Below are 22,752 nucleotides of genomic sequence, written 5' to 3'. Positions count from 1 at the left end.
TTGTCAGTGAGGATTAAATGACATATCCCAGGTAAAATCCCTAGCCCAACCCTTGGCACAGAAAAGGCACTTAAATGGTAGCAGTTATCAGTGAGAGGTGCTAGAACAGAGTGATAGAATAAGAACACAGAGTGTGGAACCAGGTTGGCTCCACTTTGTAAGATATGTGATGCCAGAAGTTTCTTTTGCCTATTCCTTCATCAGTAGGATGAAGCTATTGGAGACGATGAAATGAATATAAATAGAATGCTAAGAGCAACGTCTAGCACAAGGAAATAAGCATGATATGCTAGCTCTAATAATTATATTCTTTGCAGTGGCCCTAAACACAGTAATCAAGTGCAGTATGGAGAAGTATGTCAGAGAGACAGAAGGGGAATAAAAAATATAAACCCCACAACTCCACATTCACAGAAAGAAGATACAGGTATAGCCAGTAAAAATAGCCCATGGAAGCTATGGAAAGCCTTCCCAACAAACTTGTCAGGCCCCTTTGAATTGTTGCACGATTTTCTGCTCACTGTACTTTCGATTATCTGTTTTTGGTGTATGAACTGTGTCTCCTGTGAGGGCAGGGATCCTATCCCATCCCCACCTCAGGTATAAGGCTGGGCACTAGGGAAGAGCTGAGTTGATGGAAGAGACAGAGGGAATGCAAAGAGAAGGCAATACTCCTGGACCCCAACACCCCATCACTCCCACCACCACCACCAAAAAAAAAAAAAAAAAAAAGAATGCCGAGCAAAGCAATTGCCAAGATAAATCACTTTTATCTCTATAGGAAAAGAAGGATCAAAAAAAAATATAAATTACATTAGTAACACAACATAAGAAAAAAACAGGGGAAAAAAAAACAACAGAGAAGTCTGTATGATGCTATTCTAACCTGTTTATAAAAAGGCCCTGCATCAGAAATTCACAATCCTACCCACTTCTAAAAATATATTTAGACATGTACAGAAGCGGTGGGTTTGTTTTTAAATTGCTTTTCTGTAAAAATATATTAAAGGTAAATAGAAATCCTCTCTCCCTTCCCCCTTTCCAACCCCCAGCTCTGTGCTGGGGATTAGAGACCAGAGGTACTCTCTCACCATGTTCTAAACCTTGGTTATGGCCACTCCCAATCCCTTCCCAACTCACTTAGAACCTGAAACATTAAAAAAAAAATACACTAGCCTCTTTGGAAAAGCATAAATCTGAGGGTAAACTTGCTTTTCATTTAAAACACAAAACAACAAACAGCAGGCTCTGAGAGCCCAACTAAATTAAACAGAAACCCAGTCAAACTGAGGTTGGGTTTCAGCTCCACAGAAACTTTTAACAAAGAAACAGAGGGGAAAGAGGCCTGGAACCAGGGGGAATATGCTAGTAATTAGCTGCCTTTGAAAGAGCAAGGGGAGGAGGTTGTTAATGGGCAGAAGGGCTGGGGTCCTGGTCTTGGTTAAAGCAGTCAGGGCCTAGTCAGGCAGTTGCCTACACAGGGACACAGGCTGCCCTCCTTCCCTCCCGTCACTACCTTCTGTTGCTCTGAAATCCCCAAGAAAAGCAAAGCTGGGCAGAAACAGAGGGGAAGGGAGTGGTAACCTCAAGTGCTAGGGGGGAGGTAGCCAGGCTTTTCTGCCTTTGGTGTGACTAGATGGAGGACTGCTTGGCCCTGGGGTCCCAAAAGACAGAAAAGGCAAATGGGGTTAAGGGACCCCTGATTCCAATGAAGGAGAGTAGATGTGGGGCTGTGGAGAAAAGAAAGACAAAATGGTGACATGAAGATGACTAAGGAAGCCTCCCATATTCCCTGCAGCCTGCATGGTAGCTGTTAGGTTCCCCAGAAGCACTGGGAAAACTGAGGTGACATTAAAGTGGGGGGTAGAGGACAAGGAGGCACTCCACTGGGTAGTGCCAAAAATGGAGAAAGGGAGACATTCTCCATTCAGTCCAGGTCACCAGGGAGGGAAGACAGGCGGAGGTGGAGGGAGCTGGGGGAGGGCCAGGAAGTGGGTGGGCTCTGACTGGACAATAGAAACATTCACAAAGGGAAGAGAGGGTAGGAGGACCAGATGATCTGCTCCTTTACAGAAGGGCATCACCACTCCTACACTCGGGGTTCTGAGTGACCCATCAGCACTCTGCTTGAGTATCTACTTGACATCTGGGAGTACAGAGCCCCAGAAGTGAAAGTGTGAGTTCTGTAGCCTTCTTCAGACCAAGACCTCAAGGTGTGGAGAGAAGCAGGGAGGCTCCTGATGGAGAATCCAAGATGAACTGTCCTGCCACATCCTCTCCAGAAGGTCCAAGCTGTGCTCCGTGGTATAGGTGAAGGGATCAGGCCATTGAGCATGGGCTATCTGCTTCAGTGGCAGATGTTTTCAAGCTTCTGGGAGATGGTTTTTGCCTTCTGGTGCCCAGCCAAAGCTATGTGGATAATGTTCTGCAGGACCTCAAACTCCAGGCAAATCCCTGGAGCTCACCTTGGGAGAGGTGGCTTTGTCTATAGTCACCCAAAAGTAGCTTCCTCCAACAGGCTACAAAGTCTCAAAGTCTTGGGTGTTGGTCCTGTCCCCACCTTGAGGAGTGACAGGAATCTTTCTTCTTTCCAAAGATGAATGAAGTCAGCCCGTGGGCTTTCTAGGCCACCCTGGAAATGGGGCAGTAAGAAGACTCTGGGCCCTCCTCTTTATTTCCATGAAGCATTTGGCAAGAGGGGGCTGAAGCCAGAGCCTTCTCCCAGGAATGAGTCTTGAATGAGACACATCCACTGGGCTAAGGGGATGAAGGAGAATGGGCAGAGATGGGTAGGCTTCTGGAGATAGGGCTAGAGCTGCAGAAAGTGTTGAGTGCTGGGCCTCCCACTTCATGACCAGGGAAACACCAAGGGGCCCAGGCTCTCCTCATGCTTCTTCTCACTCTGCCTTCCAGCTTTAAGTGGGGATGACAGTAAAGGGCAGACAAGGCTGGTGAAAGGGAAACGGATTGGAGTAGCAGAAAAGAGGGTTCTAGTCAGCTGGAAACCTCTCCCATTTACCTGCTACTCAGAGATATGGAAAAGAAAGGCAGGATGCTCTAGTGGAAGTGGGGAAGGGAGCTGTGGGAGTAGGTGAAGGGGCCCATGGGAGAGTCCGTGCCTTTGGTCAGTTCCAAGAAAGCAGGACAATGCACCTCAGCACCTTGTCCAGGGCAGGTAGGATCCAGGAGTGCCCCGAGAGTTGACAATGGAGAAGGCAATGGGGGTGAAGGGGTGAGGGGCAGAAGACAAAGGGGCTCACAGAAGCAGTTTGCCATTTCTGTGGATTTTCAGGATACGGCCGAGTCTCTGCTTTGCTGTAGCCAGGCCCTTTTTGGGACGCTTTCCTGTGGGGGAAAGGAGAGGTAAGCAAAGGCTATGGCAAGGGTGATGGCAGCAGCTCCAGGACCAACTGTCCTTGAGCCATCCCCATCCTGTTCCTCTGCCCACAGAGCCTCCCCATCCTTATGGCTGGCTCCAGGACCATCTTGGGCCAAGAAGCCCTCCTTAGTTACTTTCATCCAACACCACATGCTTTGGCTCTTCCTTCTATGACCTCCTGCAGTGGCTACAGATTTTCTGGTTACTCTGATCCTTTTTCCCACTGATTTTTTAGTCCCAATCATTTTCCTTCCTAAATTCTGCAATGAGGTGATTGTGCCTCCCCATCCTCTCATCCTGCCCATCAGGATTGAACAAGTACCTGGTTAGTGATTATAGCTCAGTGTCCCTGAAGTTGCCACTCCCAGTGCCTTGCTTCATTAGAAACCCCTATCCTCATCACCCCAGTGCCACACCAATCTCATCATCCTTGAGCTGTGTACTCTCAGAGCCAAAGTGAGGAAAAGGAGAGCTTGAACCCTCTCAATCCTCTTCCTCCACATCAAACCACCTCCTATGTCCCATGTGAACTCTTCCATATTTGATCAATTTATCCCCTCCTTCATTCTCTCTGCCAGAGCCCTTAGCTTCTCCTCACTACAGCTTGGACTTGTGTATGCATCTCCTTCCTAGACTTCCCACCTTAAGCTCACCCTCCACTTTGGCCCACCAGAAAGATCTTTCCAAACTCATATCTGAGTTAATCTCTGCTTAACACCAATGTCTCTTCTTGAACTATGAGGTCAAATCCAAGCATCTTAGGTTGCCCATCAGTGTCCCTCATGGGTGTTTTAATTTCCCAGAGTGCTTAGGGTTTGAAGCCGGTGATCCTAAGATCTTTCTCAGTTCTACAACCATGTGGCAGTCATACCTTGTCCTGCTTGATTGCTTTGGGAGCCAACTGAAGGGCGTCGCTGGGTCAGGAAGACACCTGGGGCCATGGGTGTGGTACTGCGGTTTGCTTGGGCCATGCCAAAGGCATTGGGACGAGCAGTATACTCATGGTCAGCAAGACTTCCTGAGAGCGCTTCTTGTTTAGGCTCAGGAGGAGGCAGGGGCGATGAGGAGGTAAGAAGCTGGGGTGTAGCAGCCAGAGTTGGGGCTGGTACTGCCATGCTGAGATTGGGCTCTTGAGGGCGAGGCTGTTCTACCTCCTTCAACAGAGGCTTCTTCTTGATATATTTCTTCTTTTGGGCCTTCTGTAGCTCCTAAAACACAAGCCAAGTAAGAGGGGAGAATTTAGGAATGAACAAAAGAGAAGAAAATTCCCCAGAGAAACTAGACGGTGGTCAGTATGGTTCCCCCCCAACTACCCTGCTTAGCTTGGATGTATGTACATACAGGCGTTCCAATACTGCAGGTCCTTTAGTACCATCCATTCTTCATTCATCACTGCTACAAATTAGTACAGTGGCAACAGAAGGGTAAATGAGTTCAGAAACTTGGGTTTCGGTCCTAGCATTGCCATTTATGAGATGGACCAAGGACATGCCTAATAATAATAGCTAAATTTATGCTAGTAGCTGAAGCACTTTGAATGTTTGACCTCATATAATCCTTAGAACAGCCCTGAGAAGGAAAATCCCTGTTTACCCATGAGAAAACTGAGGTACAGGGATATTAAGTAACTTAAGCCCAAAGCCTCACAGCTGAAGAGTTGTTGGGTTCAGGTTTCAACTAGGTATATCAGAATACCCACCCTGCACACTTCTCAAAATGGGACATCTGCAAGTGAAAGAGCAGCAGCTTTGGAATGAGATAAATTTGGGTTTAAATCTATGCTTGTGCTCCCTAATTTGGATGACGTTGGCCAAGTTACTAACCTTTCTGAAATTCAATTGCCTCTGTAAAATGAGCAAAACACTAGCTATTTTTCAGGGTTGTTGGAAACATCAAATAATATAACAACACATAGCAAATAATAGGTACTCAGTAAGTGGTAAACTATTATTTTATCTTCATCTCTTACATCTTCTTTCTGGTCTTTTTCTTTTAATAAAGGACAGTCCTTCAGGTTACTAGATCTTAAAATCTCAATTTTGGATCGAAGGGATGAATAAGGAGTTGTGTCACTTCTTGCAATATATTGGGTTTCACCCATCCATCCCTCTATGGATATACTATCCATGTGTAGTAAGTACCTTTATAATGAGTACCTGGGCCCCTGAGAACCTGGAAAAGTGCTGCTGGGAGCATGTGAACGACTTCACCTTCTGAAATGCTAAACAGCCACACAGACCAACTCAGTGATTACATTTCTTTGCCTTCTCTTGGCAACACAGGCCTATTCCTGCCTTTGGAAGATCTGACAGGCTGTGGCTACCATAGGAATTTCTAGGGGACAAGAATAATAATATTAGTAATATATGCCAAGCACTGTTCTGTAATTTAACTCATTTAATACTCATATGAAACATGAGGAAGAAGAATTATAATTTCAATTTTATGAGCAGAAACTGCCACAGAAAGATTAAGTCATTTTCCAGTTCTCTTGCCTAGAGAGCTCCATGGACAGAGGAGCCTGGTGGGCTATAGCCCATGGGGTCGCAAAAAGTCAGACATGATTGAGTGACTAACATACACACATATAGGAACAATAATGGGAGGGATGAAGAGAGTTGTGTCACTTAATCCCAAATTAGGAACCATCTGTCTTCAGAGTCTCTTTTCTCAGCCAAAGTGCTCGCTACTCCATCAATACCAAGAGCTCTGTTTCTGACCCCATTTCTCTTATCTGAATCCAGAAATTATCTCTTCACACCTAGGTCACTTAAAATTTTCTACCTTTGTTGCTAATCTCCTTCTCATATATTTCATCCAGATTCCCCCACAGACTAATCTATCTTATGACAGGGCCACTTTTACCTTATCAATTCCTTTGTTCAAAAGGCCATTACCCAAGTACAAACTCCCTGGCCTGACATTCATGGTCTTCCACAGTCTTGCCACTTATACCTAGCTAACCCATAATGATAATGATGAAAAGTTAATGTGGCTATAGTACTTACTCTGTGGCAAGTGCTGTTCTCAGAGCTTTTACACATATTACCTCATCTAATCCTCAGATAAGAGTCTATGAGGAAACCGAGGCACAGAGAAATTAAGTTACTTGCTTAAGTGAAAGGGTGAAGATTTGAACTCAAGCAGCTGGCTCCAGAACGCATTTTTAAAACTATATCTTACTCCATTTCCCAACAAGAAGTCTATAATCCAGAAAGATCTGTTCATCCATTCATTCATTCATTCATTCATTCAGTCAACAATGACTAGACACATGCTGTAGGGATACCAAGTTAAATTAGACATGTCCCCACCCTTGAGGCCCTTACAGTTTAATAAGAAACACAGAAAAGTACACACTGTAAGTACCATGAGAGAATGCTATGGAAGCACAGAAGGCCACTGAAATAAACTGGTGGTGGATGGCGTGAAGGGGTGTTAGGTAAAGGCATCTAAGAGGGCATGATTCCCAGTGTGCAGAGGGAACAGTTTGTGCAAAGGCACAGAGGCCTGAGACAATCTAATACAAAGAATGAATATAAATACTGTAATGCAACAGTATGACTGGTATAAATGGCATACATGAGGGCCTGATACAAGGTCAGGGAGGAGAGGTAATCAGAGAGCAAATCAAGAGGGCCTTGTGTGCTGTACCAAGGAATTCCCTTATCCTGGAATGCCTCCCTATCCCCTCCAAAAGTTTAGCCTGCAAAACCCTTCCCAAATTCAAAACCTCTTCTTTGAGGTCATCCCTGATGAACTCAACCAGAAGTGAGCTCCTCAGAAGGGACTAAGAGTAGTTTTTACAACTTTAATTAATTTGTTTATTTAAAGCAGTCAAATCTCTCTCTCTCTTTCTCTCTCTCTCTCTCTCTCTCTCTCTCTCTTTTTTCAAATTACATCTTACATGGTACACATAACAGAGAGAAGTTCTGGACAAAGAATGGCCACTTGGCCTGGTTGGTTTCTTCTGCTGGCTCCCATCAAAAGTCTCCAAGATATTTCTAAGTAACTCTAGAACTTCAAAGAACATCATATTAAAAACATCATTCTATTAAAATTTAATTTAAATAGGATGTAATTACTGACTCATATAGACATTTAATTATTTCATTTTATTTAAATAGCAAGTAACATGAAATTTGAAGTTAGAGGATATGAGTTTGAATCTTGTCTCCTCCATTTACTGGCTGCATTATCCTGGACTAGTCACTTAAACAGAGCCTCATTTTCTTCACCTGTAAAATGATGAAAATATCACCTACTGAACAGGGCTACTGGACAGATTACATGAAACTTGTACATGGAAGCACTTAACATAAAGCTGATGGTGAATAAATGCTCTAAGCTATACGACGTGGGATATAAGGGGATGTTGATAAGGAGAGAACCATTAAGACTCACCTCCAACTGCTCCCAGGTGGAGAACATTTAAGAACTTTGAAAACTATAACATACTAGGAAGTCAACTTGATTCTAGGGCAAAACTTGGTGGGTGAAACTTTCTTGGGAAGCAGAGGGTAAAGATCAAGGCAGTAGGATCTGGTATAGAGGATAAGAAAAGCCTCTTTCCGAAAAACAAAAACAAAAACAAATTCCCATACTAATGGGAGACTGAGAAATTGAGTGTACTCAACTGAGTCACCTCCTCAGAGCTTCATCTGAAGCCAAATGCTCTCACCCAAGGACATCTGGTCCTTCCCATATGAGAGGTTTTTACACATCCAAGCTATATATGCAAGGGCTTTTCTCTGGCTCCTTATTTTCTTTCACCCTAAATCATGTCAACTGTGTGACCTGTGGAAGTAGCTTTGTCATTTGGCATATGTAGGATATAGAAGAGAGCTGGAATACTGCCATGGATAAAGATCACAAGTTACCCACTTCCCAGTGAGAACAGTGGGATCCTATCAGCCTGAAGGTCTGAGTTTTGAGATTCCAAGTCAAACTGCAATCAGTGGCAGAGCCATTGCCTAAGTGTCAGCACCTACCTGCTGGGCCAACTTTGCAGCTGCTGCAGCCAAGCCTGTCTCAATGGAAGCTACCCGGGTCCCCTCACGCACAGGACGGTCCTGCTTCGGTAAGGTTGGGGTCACACGGGCTGCAGAGAGAACAGGATGAAGGCATTTATCTGAATGCCAATCATATTCCTGACCCCTGAGCCCCCAAAAGGTGTCTCCTTAGTTTTCCTCCATTTAGCTTTTTACAAAGCCAGATTTTGCTTCCCAATGGGTAAAAAGCTAATTCACGAATGCCCAAGGTACACAAAACACACACTGATTAAAAGATAAAAGTTAATTTCCCTGAACTGGCATGTAAAGTTGTGCATGTTCTGCTCCCTACCTACCTCCCCAATCTTATTTCCACTCCTATACCTTCAGCTTCTACAGACAGAATGGTTTCCTTATTATATATACCTCCAGAACACATACAGCTCATCCTCTCCCCCGTGCCCTCATCCTCACCATCCACACTGCCTCGAGTACCCACTTCCCTTTTGTCTACCTCTTTAAAACCTGCCCAATATTCAAAGGCAAGCCAAAATCAATCTTCTATGCAAAACATCTAGGGCTTCTTTGGCTCACACTGACCCCTCCCTCCTTTGAACTTATGTACAAGTCACTCAATACATAGCACATACCATCCTGTCTCATTCCCTAATGTTAATGTGTGCTATTTTGTCTAATAACCAGGCTATGAATTCCTGAAGAAGATCATTTTCTTATAAAACCTTTTTTATAATGTCTTAACAATCTTGAATGAAAAAATAGTTATTCATCCCACATTTTATATAGGAATTGTATTTCAGGATAACCAAACAGCCCTAGATGATGAGGGAAAGCTCTTTACAGATGGCAGCTAATAAATGTAGAAGGAATAACAAAATTGGAAAATCACAGGTTTGACATTTCTCCAAACAGAAATGGCCAACAAACACATCTTTACAGATGGCCAACAAACACATAGAAGATGTTCAACATCACTAATTATTAGAGAAAGGCAAAGTAAAACTACAATAAAGTATCATTTCACACCAGTCAGAATGGCTATCATCAAAAAATCTACAAACAATAGATGCTGGAGAGGATGTGGAGAAAAAGGAACCCTCTTGCACTGTAGAAAGAAAGAAGAAAGTGAAATCGCTCAGTCATGTCTGACTCTTTGTGACTCCGTGGACTGTAGCCTACCAGGCTATTCTCTGTCCATGGTATTCTCCAGGCAAGAATACTGGAGTGGGTTACCATTTCCTTCTCCAGGGGATCTTCCCGACCCAGGGATAGAACCCAGTCTCCCGCATTGGAGGCAGATGCTTTAACTTCTGAGCCACCAGGGAAGCCCTTGCACTGTAGATGGGAATGTAAATTGATACAGCCACTATGGAGGACAGTATGGAGATACCTTAAAAAAACTAGGAATAGAAAGAACTACTATATGACCCAGCAATCCCACTATTGGGCATATACCCTGAGAAAACCATACCTGAAAAAGACACATGACCTCAATGTTCACAGCAGCACTATTTACAATAGCTAGGACATGAAAGCAACCTAGATGTCCGTCAACAAATGAATGGATAAAGAAACTGGCACATATGTATATAATGGAATATTACTTAGCCATAGAAAAGAATGAATTTTAGTCAGTTCCTGTGAGGTGGATGAACCTAGAGCCTATTATACAGATTGAAGTAAGTCAGAAAGAGAAAAACAAATATCACATATTAACACATATATATGGAATCTAGAAAAATGATACTCAGGAAACTATTTGCAGGGGAAGAATAGAGACTCAGATATAGAGAATGGACTTGTGGATACAGTGTGGGAAGGAGAGAGGGGGGTGAATGGAGAAAGTAGTGTTGACATATATATACAACCATGTGTAAAACAGATAGCTACTGAGAAGTTGCTACATAACATAGGGAGCCTAGCCTGGTGCTCTGTGATGATGACTTAAAGGGGTGGGATGGAGGGAGGCTCATGAGGGAGGGGATATATGAATAATTATGGCTGATTTGTGTTATTGTATGGTAGAAACCAACACACATTGTAAAGCAATTTCCCCCAATTAAAAGTATGTTTTTTTTTTAAAAGAAAGAAAACCACAGGTTTGCAAGTCCTAATGAATTAACTGATTTTAGGGAACTGGATATTCAGATAGTACCAAAGTATTATCTTACAGATTACTTGCTAGTCTCAAAAGAAAAAAAAAAGGATTTTACAGTGGTGAGATCAGGAGTTCAGCTCTTACTGTCACTAACAGCAAGATGGCAAACTTCATGCAGCTCCTAAATGTAATGTAATAGGAAATTTACAGCATCACCCCGAAGTAGTTTTGCCAAAGACCTGACATCAAGTAAGCAGTTCATATTACTTCCAGTTTTCAAGAAACACAGAGATTTTTAAAAAATTAAATGATACTGAGGGCTACATCAGTGTCCTACAAGATAACTGGCTTGGTTTCTTTAAAGATACAATGTCACAAGGAAGCAAACAAATCAGGACAATTACACTAGTTTTTGTAACAATTCAACAGCATCAAACAAGAAAGGAAGGGCTTTCTCTCAATTCAGAGAGATTCAAGAAACAAGACAGCCAAATGCCATATGGACCCTGTTTAGATTCTGATTTAAACAAATCCACTATGAAAGTGCTTTTTTGTTAGACAGTTAAGAAATTTGATTACAGAGTCAGTATTAGGTAACATTGAGGCAAATTATAAAATTATTATATTGTTATATATGATGACAGGACAGTGGTTATGTGAGCAAATGTATACTTTAGAGATGCATACTGAAGTATGTGGTGGTGTGGAGAGGGAGGGAGTGACACTGTCTGGGATTTGCTTTAGACACTTTTTAAAAAACAAAGTTATAGATGAGACAGATATGGAAAATTTTTTTATAACTTGATTCTCAGTGGTGGATGTATGGGATTTCACTTTTTTTAATTAATGAAAAAATGTCATAGAAAAAAAAAGAAGTGGTGGTACTATTGGATCTATATTTAAAGATTCCTTGGTTGGTTACCTATTGTTATTACTATAAAGGAAACTTTCTGTATAAGCAGTATGCCAATTCTAGAACAGGCAATTCAGGAGGGTGAAGTCCTTTTTTAAAAGGTGATGTTTTATTTGTTTTAAAAATGATCTGGAGCCAATCTAGCAAAAATGTTACTGCACAATTTTCAGTCATGGATTCTTGGGTGTATTTTATAGTGTTCTCTATAGTTTTGTAGAGATTCCCTGGTGGCTTAGTGGTAAAGAACCCGTCTGTAATATAGGAGATGCAGGTTCGATTCTCAGGTCAGGAAGATCCCCTGGAGAAGGAAATGGCAACCCACTCCAATATTCTTGCCTGGGAAATTCCACTGACAGAGGAGCCTAGAGGGATCCATGGTGTTATAGAACAGCAGGACACAGCTTAGCAACTAAACAACAACATAGCTTTGTATGTGTGGTGGTTTTAAAACAAGACCCCAAATTCTTTGACATTTTTCCTATTAATAGGTGGGGGGGGGGGTCTATGTTTCCTCACACTGAACCTGAGCAGACTCATTTGTAGCCTATAGAATGTGACAAAAGTGACACTGCATGACTTCTGAGACTATGTCAGAAAAAGCAACTTTAGTTTCTATGTTGCTTCTTGGAACACTCACACTTAAGAGCCCTAAGCAGCCACATAAGAAGTCTGATTGCCTTGAGGCCATCAGGCAGTGAGGAAGCTATTAACCATCACACGCAGAGGTCACATAATGGCACTCTGCTTGGTAGTTCTGGTCTTTGAGTCTTCCCAGCCCAGGCACCAGACATGAGTTAATGAAACTTCAGATGATCCAAACTCTTGATCATCCAGTCTTCAAATTATTCCAGCTGAGGTCCCAGATATCACAGAATAAACACAAGCTGTCCCCCTTGTGTCCTTTCCAAATTCCTGACCTGTTAACACATGAGCAAGTTATTTTAATCTGAAAAAAGAAATTAACCTCCTGACCAGACCTGGATTTTGGGGGAAAAACTATAAAAGACATTTTGTAGGGATAGTTGAGGAAATCTGATCATGGACTGGGTTATTAAAAGATCTCAGGGAATTAACTATTAAGTAAAACAAAGGTAGTGTGGTTATGCAGGAGGGCGTTCTTATTCTTAGGAGATACTGAAGTACTAAGTGGTAAGATACTATGTTACGGTGGCTGCACAGTGAAGTAGCTCAGCAAAAACTATAGACAGATAGATATAGATAATGAAGCAAATACAGCAAAATATTACAACTGTAGGATGAAAGTATTGAGAATATGGGTGTTTATGTTCTCTCTTACATTTATACATTTGAAAATTCTCATAAAATTTTAAATAATGAATAAGATTAAGTGGTTATAAAAAACAAATGAAATGCATAATTCCTGAATAGATCCTGGCTTAAATAAGCAAATTATATAAGATATTTTTGATATAACTGGGGGAAATTTGAATAAGCATTTGGTATTAAATGATATTAGGAAATAAATGTTACTTTACTCAGGTGTCAAATAACAGTACTATGATTATAGAAGAAAAAGTCATTTTCATAGAGATGAATACTGAACCATAATATTTAGTACGTCATGATGGAATGACATCACCAAAAATGGCAGTTAAGGGCTTCCAAAATTTCACTTCTGCATGCAGAGGGGCTGTGAGCATAATCTGGAAAGACTTGAGAAATACTAAGTACTCACATGTGGCTGACTTTGAGGCTCTGCAAAGTAGGAAGTGAAGGCTAAGGCAGAGTTGTAAGTTGTCTGCCTGAGTGCTGAAGGTATGTCCCAACATGCACACAGAGCCCTTTGTCAAGCCCTGGAAGATTTATTGGTTCCAGGCATTTAAGGAAATCACCATCCAATTATTAGCTGACCACTAAGCTAACTGAGTAGAAACTTCTACTTTAGTGATTTTTCTGAATAAATTCCATAAATAAATAACAAGTAGCAACAAAACAAACCCTAGGGATTGAAGTATGGAATATCTGATTTCCAGAGTTGTTGCCACATTAACTTAAACGTTTAGTTTTCAAAAATATTTAGAAGATATGCAAAAAAACAAGAAAGGGTAGCAACACACAGGGAAAAAGTAACCAAAAAAAAAAAAACCCAACCCTCCATGACTTTCTAAACAAAGTTGGACCTACTAGACAAGGACTTTATACCACCTATTTTAAACATGTTCAAAGAGGTAAAGGAAATCATGTCTAAAGAACTAAAGGAGAATATGAGAATGATGTTTCACCAAATAAAGAATACCAAGAAAGGGACAAACCATAAATAGGAAGCAAATGGATATTTTAGAGTTGAAAAGTAACTGAAATGAAAATTTCACTAGAAGGTTTCAACAACAGATTTGAGTAGGCAGAAGGAATATTCAGTGATCTTAAAGAGAGGTCATTTGAGATTACCCAGTCTAATGAGCAGAAAGAAAAAAGAATAAGGAAAATGAGCAGAGCCAAAGGGATCTGTGGGATGTGATCAAATTTATCAACATACGCATATGGGAGAGACAAAAAGGAGTGAAAAGACTATTTGAAGAAATAATGGCTGAAACATTCCCAAATTTGATTAAAAAACCTAACCTACATATCCAAGAAGTTCAACAAACTTCATGACAGATAAACTCAAAGAGTTTATATATCATAACCAAAGACAGAGGATCTTGAAATCAGCAAAAGAGAAGTGACTCATAAAAGACTTAGTTTACTGATCATCAGAAGCCATGGAGTTAGATAAAAAGCAGTAGGATCACATAATGAAAGTGCTCAAAGAAAATCACTGTCAACCAAGAAATCTAAATCCAGCAGAATTATCCTTCAAAAACAGAAGAAATCAGAATATTCCCAAATAAACAAATATAGGACTTCTCTGGTGGTCCAGTGGTTAAAGACTCCACACTTCCTAAGTAGGGGGTGCAAGTTCAATCCCTGGTTGAGGAAGTTTTGCATGCCACACAGTGTGGCCAATAACAATAAATGATCACTCTTAAAAAATGGCAAAAAAAAAAAATTCCGGAGAGTTCATTGCTGGTAGGCCTGCCCTATAAGAAATACTAAAGAGAGCTCTTCAGCTTAAAGTGAAAGGACACTATACAGTAAGTGAAATCCACATGAATAAAATGCACTAGTAAAGGTAACTATATATGTAAACATAAAAGGAAGTAATATAAAAGGAAGTATAAACATATTTTTGTTGTATCTCATTTTTTCCTCCTAATTAAAGACTGTTGCATAAAACAATTATTATAACTCTATGCTCATGGGCACACAATTTATAAAAATGTTATATTTAATTTGTGACAGTAATAACATAAAGGTTAAACGGAATGGAACTACTAATATACAGGAGCAAAGATTTCATATACCATTGAAATTAAGTTGATGTTAATCTGAATTTAAACCGTATAAATTAAGATATTAATGTTAATCCCTAGAATAATCACTAAAAACTAACTCAAATATATATAGAAAAGAAGAAAATTAAAGTGGACACTAGAAAGTAGCTTTTAAACACAAAAGGCGGCAGAAATGAAGAATTGAGGAACAAAACAGAAATAAAACATAGAGAAAACAAACAGAGAAATGTGAACCCTACATTGTCAGTTATTACACTTGAGTACAAATGAACTAAATTCCCCAGTTAAAAGGCACAGATTGGCAGGGATAAAAAACCATAATCTTACTATATACTGTCTCCAAGAAACATATTTCAGATTCAAAACTATACTAATATCAGAAAAAAATGACTTAATTGATTAAAAGACTGTTACTAGAAACAAAGGATATTTTATAATGATAAAAGGGTCAGTAGATCAAGAAGGTATGAGAACTATAAACACATATGCACTTAACAGCAGAAGCCCAAAATACATGAGGCAAAAACTGACTGAATTGAAGGGAGAAACAGATAATTCAACAACAGCTAGAGATTTCAATACCCTACTTTCTCTAATGGATAGAACAATTAGACATAAAGTAAGCAAGGAAACAGAAATGTCCTGATGTCTGACATTTCCCATAAAATGCTTAAAAAAAAGGATGAAGCAAATATAGTAAAACATTAGTTGTTAAATCTCAGTAATAAGTATATGAGTATTCATGATACCAGCCTCTCTAATTCTGTGTATATTTGAAATTTTTCATAGCAAGAATTCTTTAAACACAAAAGAAAAAATATTCACTATTCTTGTACTTGTAACCATTTGATTATAGAAATATAGTATATTTAAATCTTAAAAGGGTAATTTCCTTTCATCATATCTGTTTACTCTTTTAATTTTAGAATGAGTTCCCCACAAAATTCCATTAGGATTTTGATTTAGGATAGTGTTAAGTATATATATTAATTAAATGACCCTTTATAAAAATCAGTCTTTATAATCAGACACATGCTATAACTCTATTTATTCAGGTCTTCTTATCTGTTCCTCAGTAATGTTTTGAAGTTTCTTCACATAAGTCTCACACATATCTTAAGATTATTCTTGGGTATTTTATATAATTGTTGTTATTGTCAATAGGATCTTTTTTGCCCCTCAGTGTATTATGGTTATTACTGATATTGGCAATTCCTGATTCTTAGATATGTGGCTTATATGCAGAGATTACCCAATTTATTAAATTCTCATATTAGTTGTTTTTCAGCTGTTTCCCTTACATTTTTCTAGTTATACAGTCAATATCATTTCTTTCACTTGTCAAACACTTATTATCTCCCATGTGCCAGGCACTCTGCAAGTTGTTACAGATACAATGATCAGGATTGCCACCCTTACAGTGCCTTATATCATGATAATTTGGTCTCTTAATTTCTAATAATTATAGTTCTTATTTCTGCTTCATTCCTAATTATGCTGTCTAGAACTTCTACAGCAGTGCTAAATAACAGCAGTGATGATGGGTATATTTGTCTTATTCCTCATTTTAATGAGAAAATCTTTAGTAGACTGCCTCAATCTTTTCTGGGTTAAGAATCTACTTTAAAAACGTGATAAAAGTTATTGGCTTTCTCTTTAGAGAAATATACATGCATATATGCATATTTATATTAAAAATACAGTGGTGTTAATTAATTATCTGCTCTCTGAAAAGGGAAACAATGGATAAGATCACATTTTGACATAGAAATATTCATATTTTTTATGTAGAATGAGGGAAAAGTATCATAAATAAATTATATATATTTGACTACTTATTATTATATATAAAGAGGGCCTCTGAAAATCTTGAAGACCTATATGAATAAATGAGAAAAAGTCAGACATAAAATTTACAAAAGATGAAATTCTAACGCTAATATAAACATATAGGAAATGTCTAATCAAAAAATTCAAATTAAATCGGTGAAATGCTATTGTTTGCCTGTGAATCACCAAAGGCCAAGAAAATACCATAATAGAGACTGCTTGTTTTCAACCCAGTATCATTCTCCCTTTCTTGCTTACTAATAAAAAATATAACTTTGTGGAACAACTTAGCTAATTGGTATCTACAAAACTACACTTCCTGGCCTTTTTAGCAGATAACATTGGCCATGACACAATTTCAGCCAAGATTTTTTTTTTTTTTAAGTAGAACTTAAAACTCCTTGGGGAGGAATGCCCACCAGGCCTATTCATTTCTCCTTTTGCTCCTCCTCTTCTTCCTAACTGCAACTCAGACCCTTCCACTGGAGGGGATAAGTACTCACTAAGGATGCCTGAGAGGTTCCTATTATGCTCAATGCCTATGAGGATTCATAAACAAATACTCTCACACATGGCTGGTGGGAGTGTAAACCAGTAAAACCTTTCTGGAAAACAATTTGGTAATACATATCAAGACCTTTTAAAACATTCAATTAACAAATTATATTGGCAAGAGTGTAGGGAAACAGGCACACTCATGTATTGCTTGTGGGAGTGTAAACAATCTTCAACATGCAATTGTTAAATGAGAAAAGTAAAGGCACATAACAGTATATAAAGTATGCTTCCAACTGAGTTAAGGGGTGAAAGAAAATATATACACACATTTACTTGTATATGCATAAACTATGTCTAAAAGGATACACATGAAACTGATTAACAGTGGCTGTCTCTAGGTGGGGAATTGGAAGGCTGTGGAACAGGGGTGGGAGGGAGACTTTTGACTTGGCCCTTCAAGAGTTTCATGGGAATCTATCCTAAAGCATATAAATAGAGACATACTTACACAGAAAAACGTTCACTCCAAATGTTATCACTAATTGTAAAAATTTGGCAATTGGCTAAATGTCCCATACTAGAGAGGTTAGGTAAATTAGGTATATTCATGGAATAGAATATTTTGTAGCCATTAAAATACTATTTATAAATAATGGCATAGGGATATGTTTATGATATAATATTTAAAAGGCCAGATATATCAGATATATTTACTGGTTTTCAACTTTTACAGTCAACTTCTAGTCAATATGGAGTATTAATTACAAGACAGTGTTAACAACTGTGACAATATAAACAAAAATGCACAGCTTATAGAAGGGTGGAGGAAGAAAAAAAGAGTAGCAGCATTAATGTACACATCTTAGACAGTAGGTAATCAAGAGAGACTGACAAAAGCCAATGGAAGGAGAAACAGAGGTTAAGATAATAAATCAAGAAATGGTAGTATAAACCCTATTATCTTGGGTTTTGGACTCAACTACCAGAAAAATGAAAATGACAATGTTGCCTCTCAGGCATGGGATTGGAAGTAGGGAAAGTAGAGGCAGACCACTGCATTTCATCCTAAACTCCTCTGTACTATTTGCTACCAGATATAGACATTATTTTGATTAAAAGGCAAAAAAATTTTAAAATAGGATATATGATTGTGCTTTCAACCATAAAAAGAAAAATGCATAAAAAAAGACTAGAAGGAAATATAGCTGCTTCTGGGTAGCAGAATCATGGGTGATTTCTTCTTTACCCTTTCCTCGATTTACTGTATTTTCCAAATGTTCTATTATGCTAAAAGTCAGAAAGTATAGGAGAAAATAAAATCATAAAAGAGGCCTGAAGGAAGAAAAAAAGAAACATTTGCTGACTGACTCACTAAGAGAACACTTCCCAGGACTGTCCTGCCTGCCCACTCCCCCAATCCTAAGCAACTACCAGAAAGGTCAAATAAGGCTGGGTGGAGACAGAAGACCCTTTATTTCCTAGAAAACCACAGGGATACTGCAATGCTAGTACCCTCTTTGGCAGACTATTGGAATAATGGCTCTCAATTTGTTCACATGTCCTTGTATGCAAAGGAAGACACTGCAGCTCCCACTCCCAAGAAACAGAATCTACCTCTCTACTTTTGGAATCAAAGCTTGGCCAGGTAACTTGCTTTGACTAATAGGACAATAGAAAACAACACAGCAGAGGCTTGCAAAGTGCTTGCACATTGGGCTTATCCTCTCTTGTTCCTGGATACCCTTCTCCTACCATGTGAAAAAGCTTAGGCTGACCTCCTTCTGGTGGATGAAAGACCCTCTGGAGAAAGGCCCCAGCCACCCCCAAATTAGGTCCCAGACACCTGAGGGAGATCTTATTAGACCATCCAGCTCCAGGCAATCTGGTCCAGAACTAGAATAATAGTTCATCCAATGTACAGAATCATGAGAAACAATCAACTATTATTGTAAGACACTAAGTTTTGAGTGGTTTGGCTAACTGACATACCATCCACTGTAAAAACCACCCAACCAGTGACATTAATACAATTGTTTTATTACCCTCTAAATTCCATATTCAACTCAACAATCATTTTTCCTTCCTTCCTCAGAGGTGGACTCTCAGCCAGTACAGGTGACAATCTAGAAGTCTTGGGCCTTGCAGAACTCAACAGTCAGCAGAATTTCCCTCCTTTGACAATAATATTATTATGAAAGGGCTTGGATGATGGTAGCTGAATGTTCTCAGGAGCCTTTGACTGCTTGCTGAAGTCTGTTCAAGATCTTCCTCCTTTCATCTCAAGCCATATATCAAAAGCAACATGCTCCATTACCTCTGGCTTTGCTGATGTGAGTGCATGAACTCTGTGTCTTATTGATCATTTTTGTTCCAGTACCTAACACGGTACCTGGCATATAGCAGATACTCATCAAATAAGTGTCTTCCTATATTAATGTCCCACCTAGCCAGTCTATCTCCCTCCCAACCGCCCCCACAGAGTTTAAGGACAGAATACTGGATCACCTTTAGGACTCCACGGAGCATCATCTGAATTCTTCTTTTTCTTGTGTCGAGATTTCAAAGCAGGGTCATCATCATCAGACTCCAGGGAAGGGTAAACTGCGTGAGAGGGAAAAGTAGGGTAAACTGAGATCTCATCCAGAATAGTGACAACAGAATGATACCTACCTGGGTATCATACCTGATACCTCCCACTCCCCTACAAGTGGACCCTTTATTTAATCCATACTCAACTGTAGGAATTCCTGAATATGTCACATACTTTTCATATCTTTCTACTTTGTGCACCCTTACTGCAAATGTTCTTCTACCAGCATCATCTAACTCTAATTTCACTCGCCCAACAACCATTTAATGAGTGACTTCATGAGTTGCTGCTGCTGCTACTAAGTCGCTTCACTCATGTCCGACTCTGTACAACCCCAGAAACGGCAGCCCACCAGGCTCCCCCATCCCTGGGATTCTCCAGGCAAGAATACTGGAGTGGCTTGCCATTTCCTTCTCCAATGCATGAAAGTGAAAGTGAAGTCACTCAGTTGTGTCTGACTCTCAGCGACCCCATGGACTGCAGCCTACCAGGCTCCTCCAACCATGGGATTTTCCAGGCAAGAGTACTAGAGTGGGGTGCCATTGCCTTCTCCAACTTCATGAGTTAATGACCCTATAAAATTCAGCTTTAGATTCACTTCCTAAATAAGCTTTCCCTCTTCTCTTAATCTCTTTCAGATGCCTCAACTCTCCACAGTATCCTGTGTATACCTCTATTGGAGTTGTTACATAGTATATAAGAGATAATTAGTAAATCTGCCACCTCCAATTTACTGTGAGGGCAAGGATATGTGTTATCTGATTTTAAACTAAGGGAGCCAAACACAATGCAGAGTAGCTGCTCAGTAAGTGTTTGTTAAATTAATGGAAAAAGAAGTGGTTCACACATTCATGCAAAGGGAACAGAAAGACCACTTAGGCTGAACTGGGAACAAGATTACTGGAATTGAATGATGTGAATGACAAAACACACACATATATTTTATCCTGTACAAATACATACGAACACCCAGTTTTATCATACAGATACAACATCTATATGATTTAATAGGAAGAAAGTCTAGAAAGGTCCTACTGATGAGGTTACTCTACTGCTACTAAGCTTAAAAGAAAAGCAAAATGAGAGTAAAAATTTCTTCTTAGCGAAAATTTCCTCCTAATTTTCCCATTCCTACTAAGGATAAGCTTCAAACTTCTCTAGAATTCTACTTCATCAGAGAGGAAGAATCCACTCTCACAGTTCTTTCCAGATGGGCCTCTCTGTAGGAAAATGAGTCTGTTTTTCAGGCCTTCTTCCTTGAGCAAAGAAGTAAAACCTCTGCCTCCTGACTCATTAAACTTTTAAAAAATTTTATTAATTGTCCCTAGAAAGAAAAGACTACTGGTAATAGAGCTGTGTGACAAAGGTTCCATCCCTACTAGCCTAATGGCTGTCAATATTGGGTTTGTCGATTATTTCATTGAGTTTGAAAGGTTTTTTCCACCTATGGTAGAAAGACCTCGAGTTTCAGGATTAGACAATTACTTTGAAATTTGGACTGACACACTAGCTCTGCAGCCAAGGAAAACTTCTGTAAGTCTCACTACCTTCAACCATAAAATTGAAATAATAGATGCTACCTGCCTTGCAAAATTCTGAGGACTGAGAGATAATAGGTATAAAGTAATATACAAAAGGAAATCTACCCTAAGATTCATGTCTTATTCAAGATGAAATAAGATGCAGATAATAATTAATTTCAGACATTTTAAAAATACAAGTTAAAATATGCATATTAAAAATATGAGAGTGGGAGGAGTGATGCCCCCTCCAAAAATGACAGAATTGGGAGTGCCAAGGATCTGTTGTTCCTCCATTAAAGCAACCATTAGGGTGTCAAAAACTTATATAATAAACTTTTGGGGGATTCTGTAATCCAATCAAAGACTTACAACAACAAAAAGAATGCTTAACAAAGAAAAAACCTACTAAATTAAGGCACTTATAAAAACTCTTTCAGGAAACCTCAGCTGACTGCTGAGGCAATGAAATGTATACTTCAGTGACCACACACAACAAGAACACAGTATTTTGCAAAAAATCATTTGTAAAGTCATTAAGTAAATAGATAATTGTAGCTCATAATAAGCAACAACAGTTAATCTCTAGGGAGAAAGGAAAGTATGATTTCCAGTTATCACATTATATTATTCAAAACGTCCAGGTTTCAACAAAAAAAAATTATAAGTCATGCAGAGAAACAGAAAAGTATATCCCATTTATAGAAAAAAAAATTGATAAAACTTATCCATGAGGAAGCCTGGACATTAAACTTACTATACAAAGACTAAATCAATTGCCTTAAATATGATAAAAAAAAATAATCATGTCTCAATTTAAAAAGAGACTATCAATCAGGAAATAGAAAATATAAAAAGAAACCAAATATAAGTTTTGGAGTTGAAAAGTACAATGGCTTGAATAAACAATTCACTAGAGGGATTCAAAAGCAGATTTTGAGTAGGCAAAGACTCCACAAACATGAAGAAAAAATTATTTAATCTGATGAGCAGAAAGAAAGAAAAAAGAAAAATGAACAGAGGTAAAGGGACTGTTGGGACACTATCAAGCTTAACCAACATATTCATATGGGAATGTCAGAAGGAGAGGAAAGCATGAAAAAGGCAAAACAACTATATGAAGATACAATGACCAAAACCTTTCCAAGTTTTATGAAATACATGAAAATATACATCTAAGAAGCTCAACAAATTCCAAGTAGGATAATCTCAGATATTCACATGGAGATGCATTATATTTAAACTGTCAATAGACAAAGACAAGGAAGAAGAAAATATAGAACTACTTTGTCAAAAGAAAGACAAAGGAGAGGACCTTGAAAGCAGCAAGACAGCACAATAAAACAACCAATTTCTCATCAGAAACAATGAAGGCCAGAAGACAGTGAGATGATATATTTTAAGTGCTGAAAGAAAAAAAAACTATCAACCAAAAGTATATCTGGAAAAACAATTCTTCCAAAATGAAGGCAAATTAAGACATCTCAAGTAAACAAAGGCTGGGGTAGTCCATTAATAAATCTGCCATTTAAGAAATGCTAAACAAAGTCCTTCAGAGT

At 39.1% G+C, this 22,752-nt stretch overlaps 1 protein-coding gene across 7 annotated transcripts in view; it reads right to left on the bottom strand.

Annotated features, from left to right (window-relative positions):
- Positions 1-750: 750 nt before the first annotated feature.
- The window catches only part of PHF8 (PHD finger protein 8), a 106,805-nt gene continuing 84,803 nt past the window's right edge, over positions 751-22,752 (bottom strand). For all 7 annotated transcript variants that reach the window (XM_070291612.1, XM_070291611.1, XM_070291614.1 and 4 more), the window contains 4 exons: positions 19,589-19,684; positions 8,371-8,480; positions 4,251-4,587; positions 751-3,345 (listed from right to left, as the gene is read on the bottom strand). In XM_070291612.1, the coding sequence (XP_070147713.1) occupies positions 3,257-3,345; positions 4,251-4,587; positions 8,371-8,480; positions 19,589-19,684 (632 nt within the window). In that variant the 3' untranslated portion in view covers positions 751-3,256. The remainder of the gene's footprint in view (positions 3,346-4,250; positions 4,588-8,370; positions 8,481-19,588; positions 19,685-22,752) is intronic.

The sequence above is a fragment of the Ovis canadensis genome, chromosome X, assembly GCF_042477335.2.
Source record: "Ovis canadensis isolate MfBH-ARS-UI-01 breed Bighorn chromosome X, ARS-UI_OviCan_v2, whole genome shotgun sequence".
Lineage (NCBI taxonomy): Eukaryota > Metazoa > Chordata > Mammalia > Artiodactyla > Bovidae > Ovis > Ovis canadensis.
Note: the sequence above shows the minus strand (reverse complement) of the source record. Positions and strands in the feature narration are given on the sequence as shown.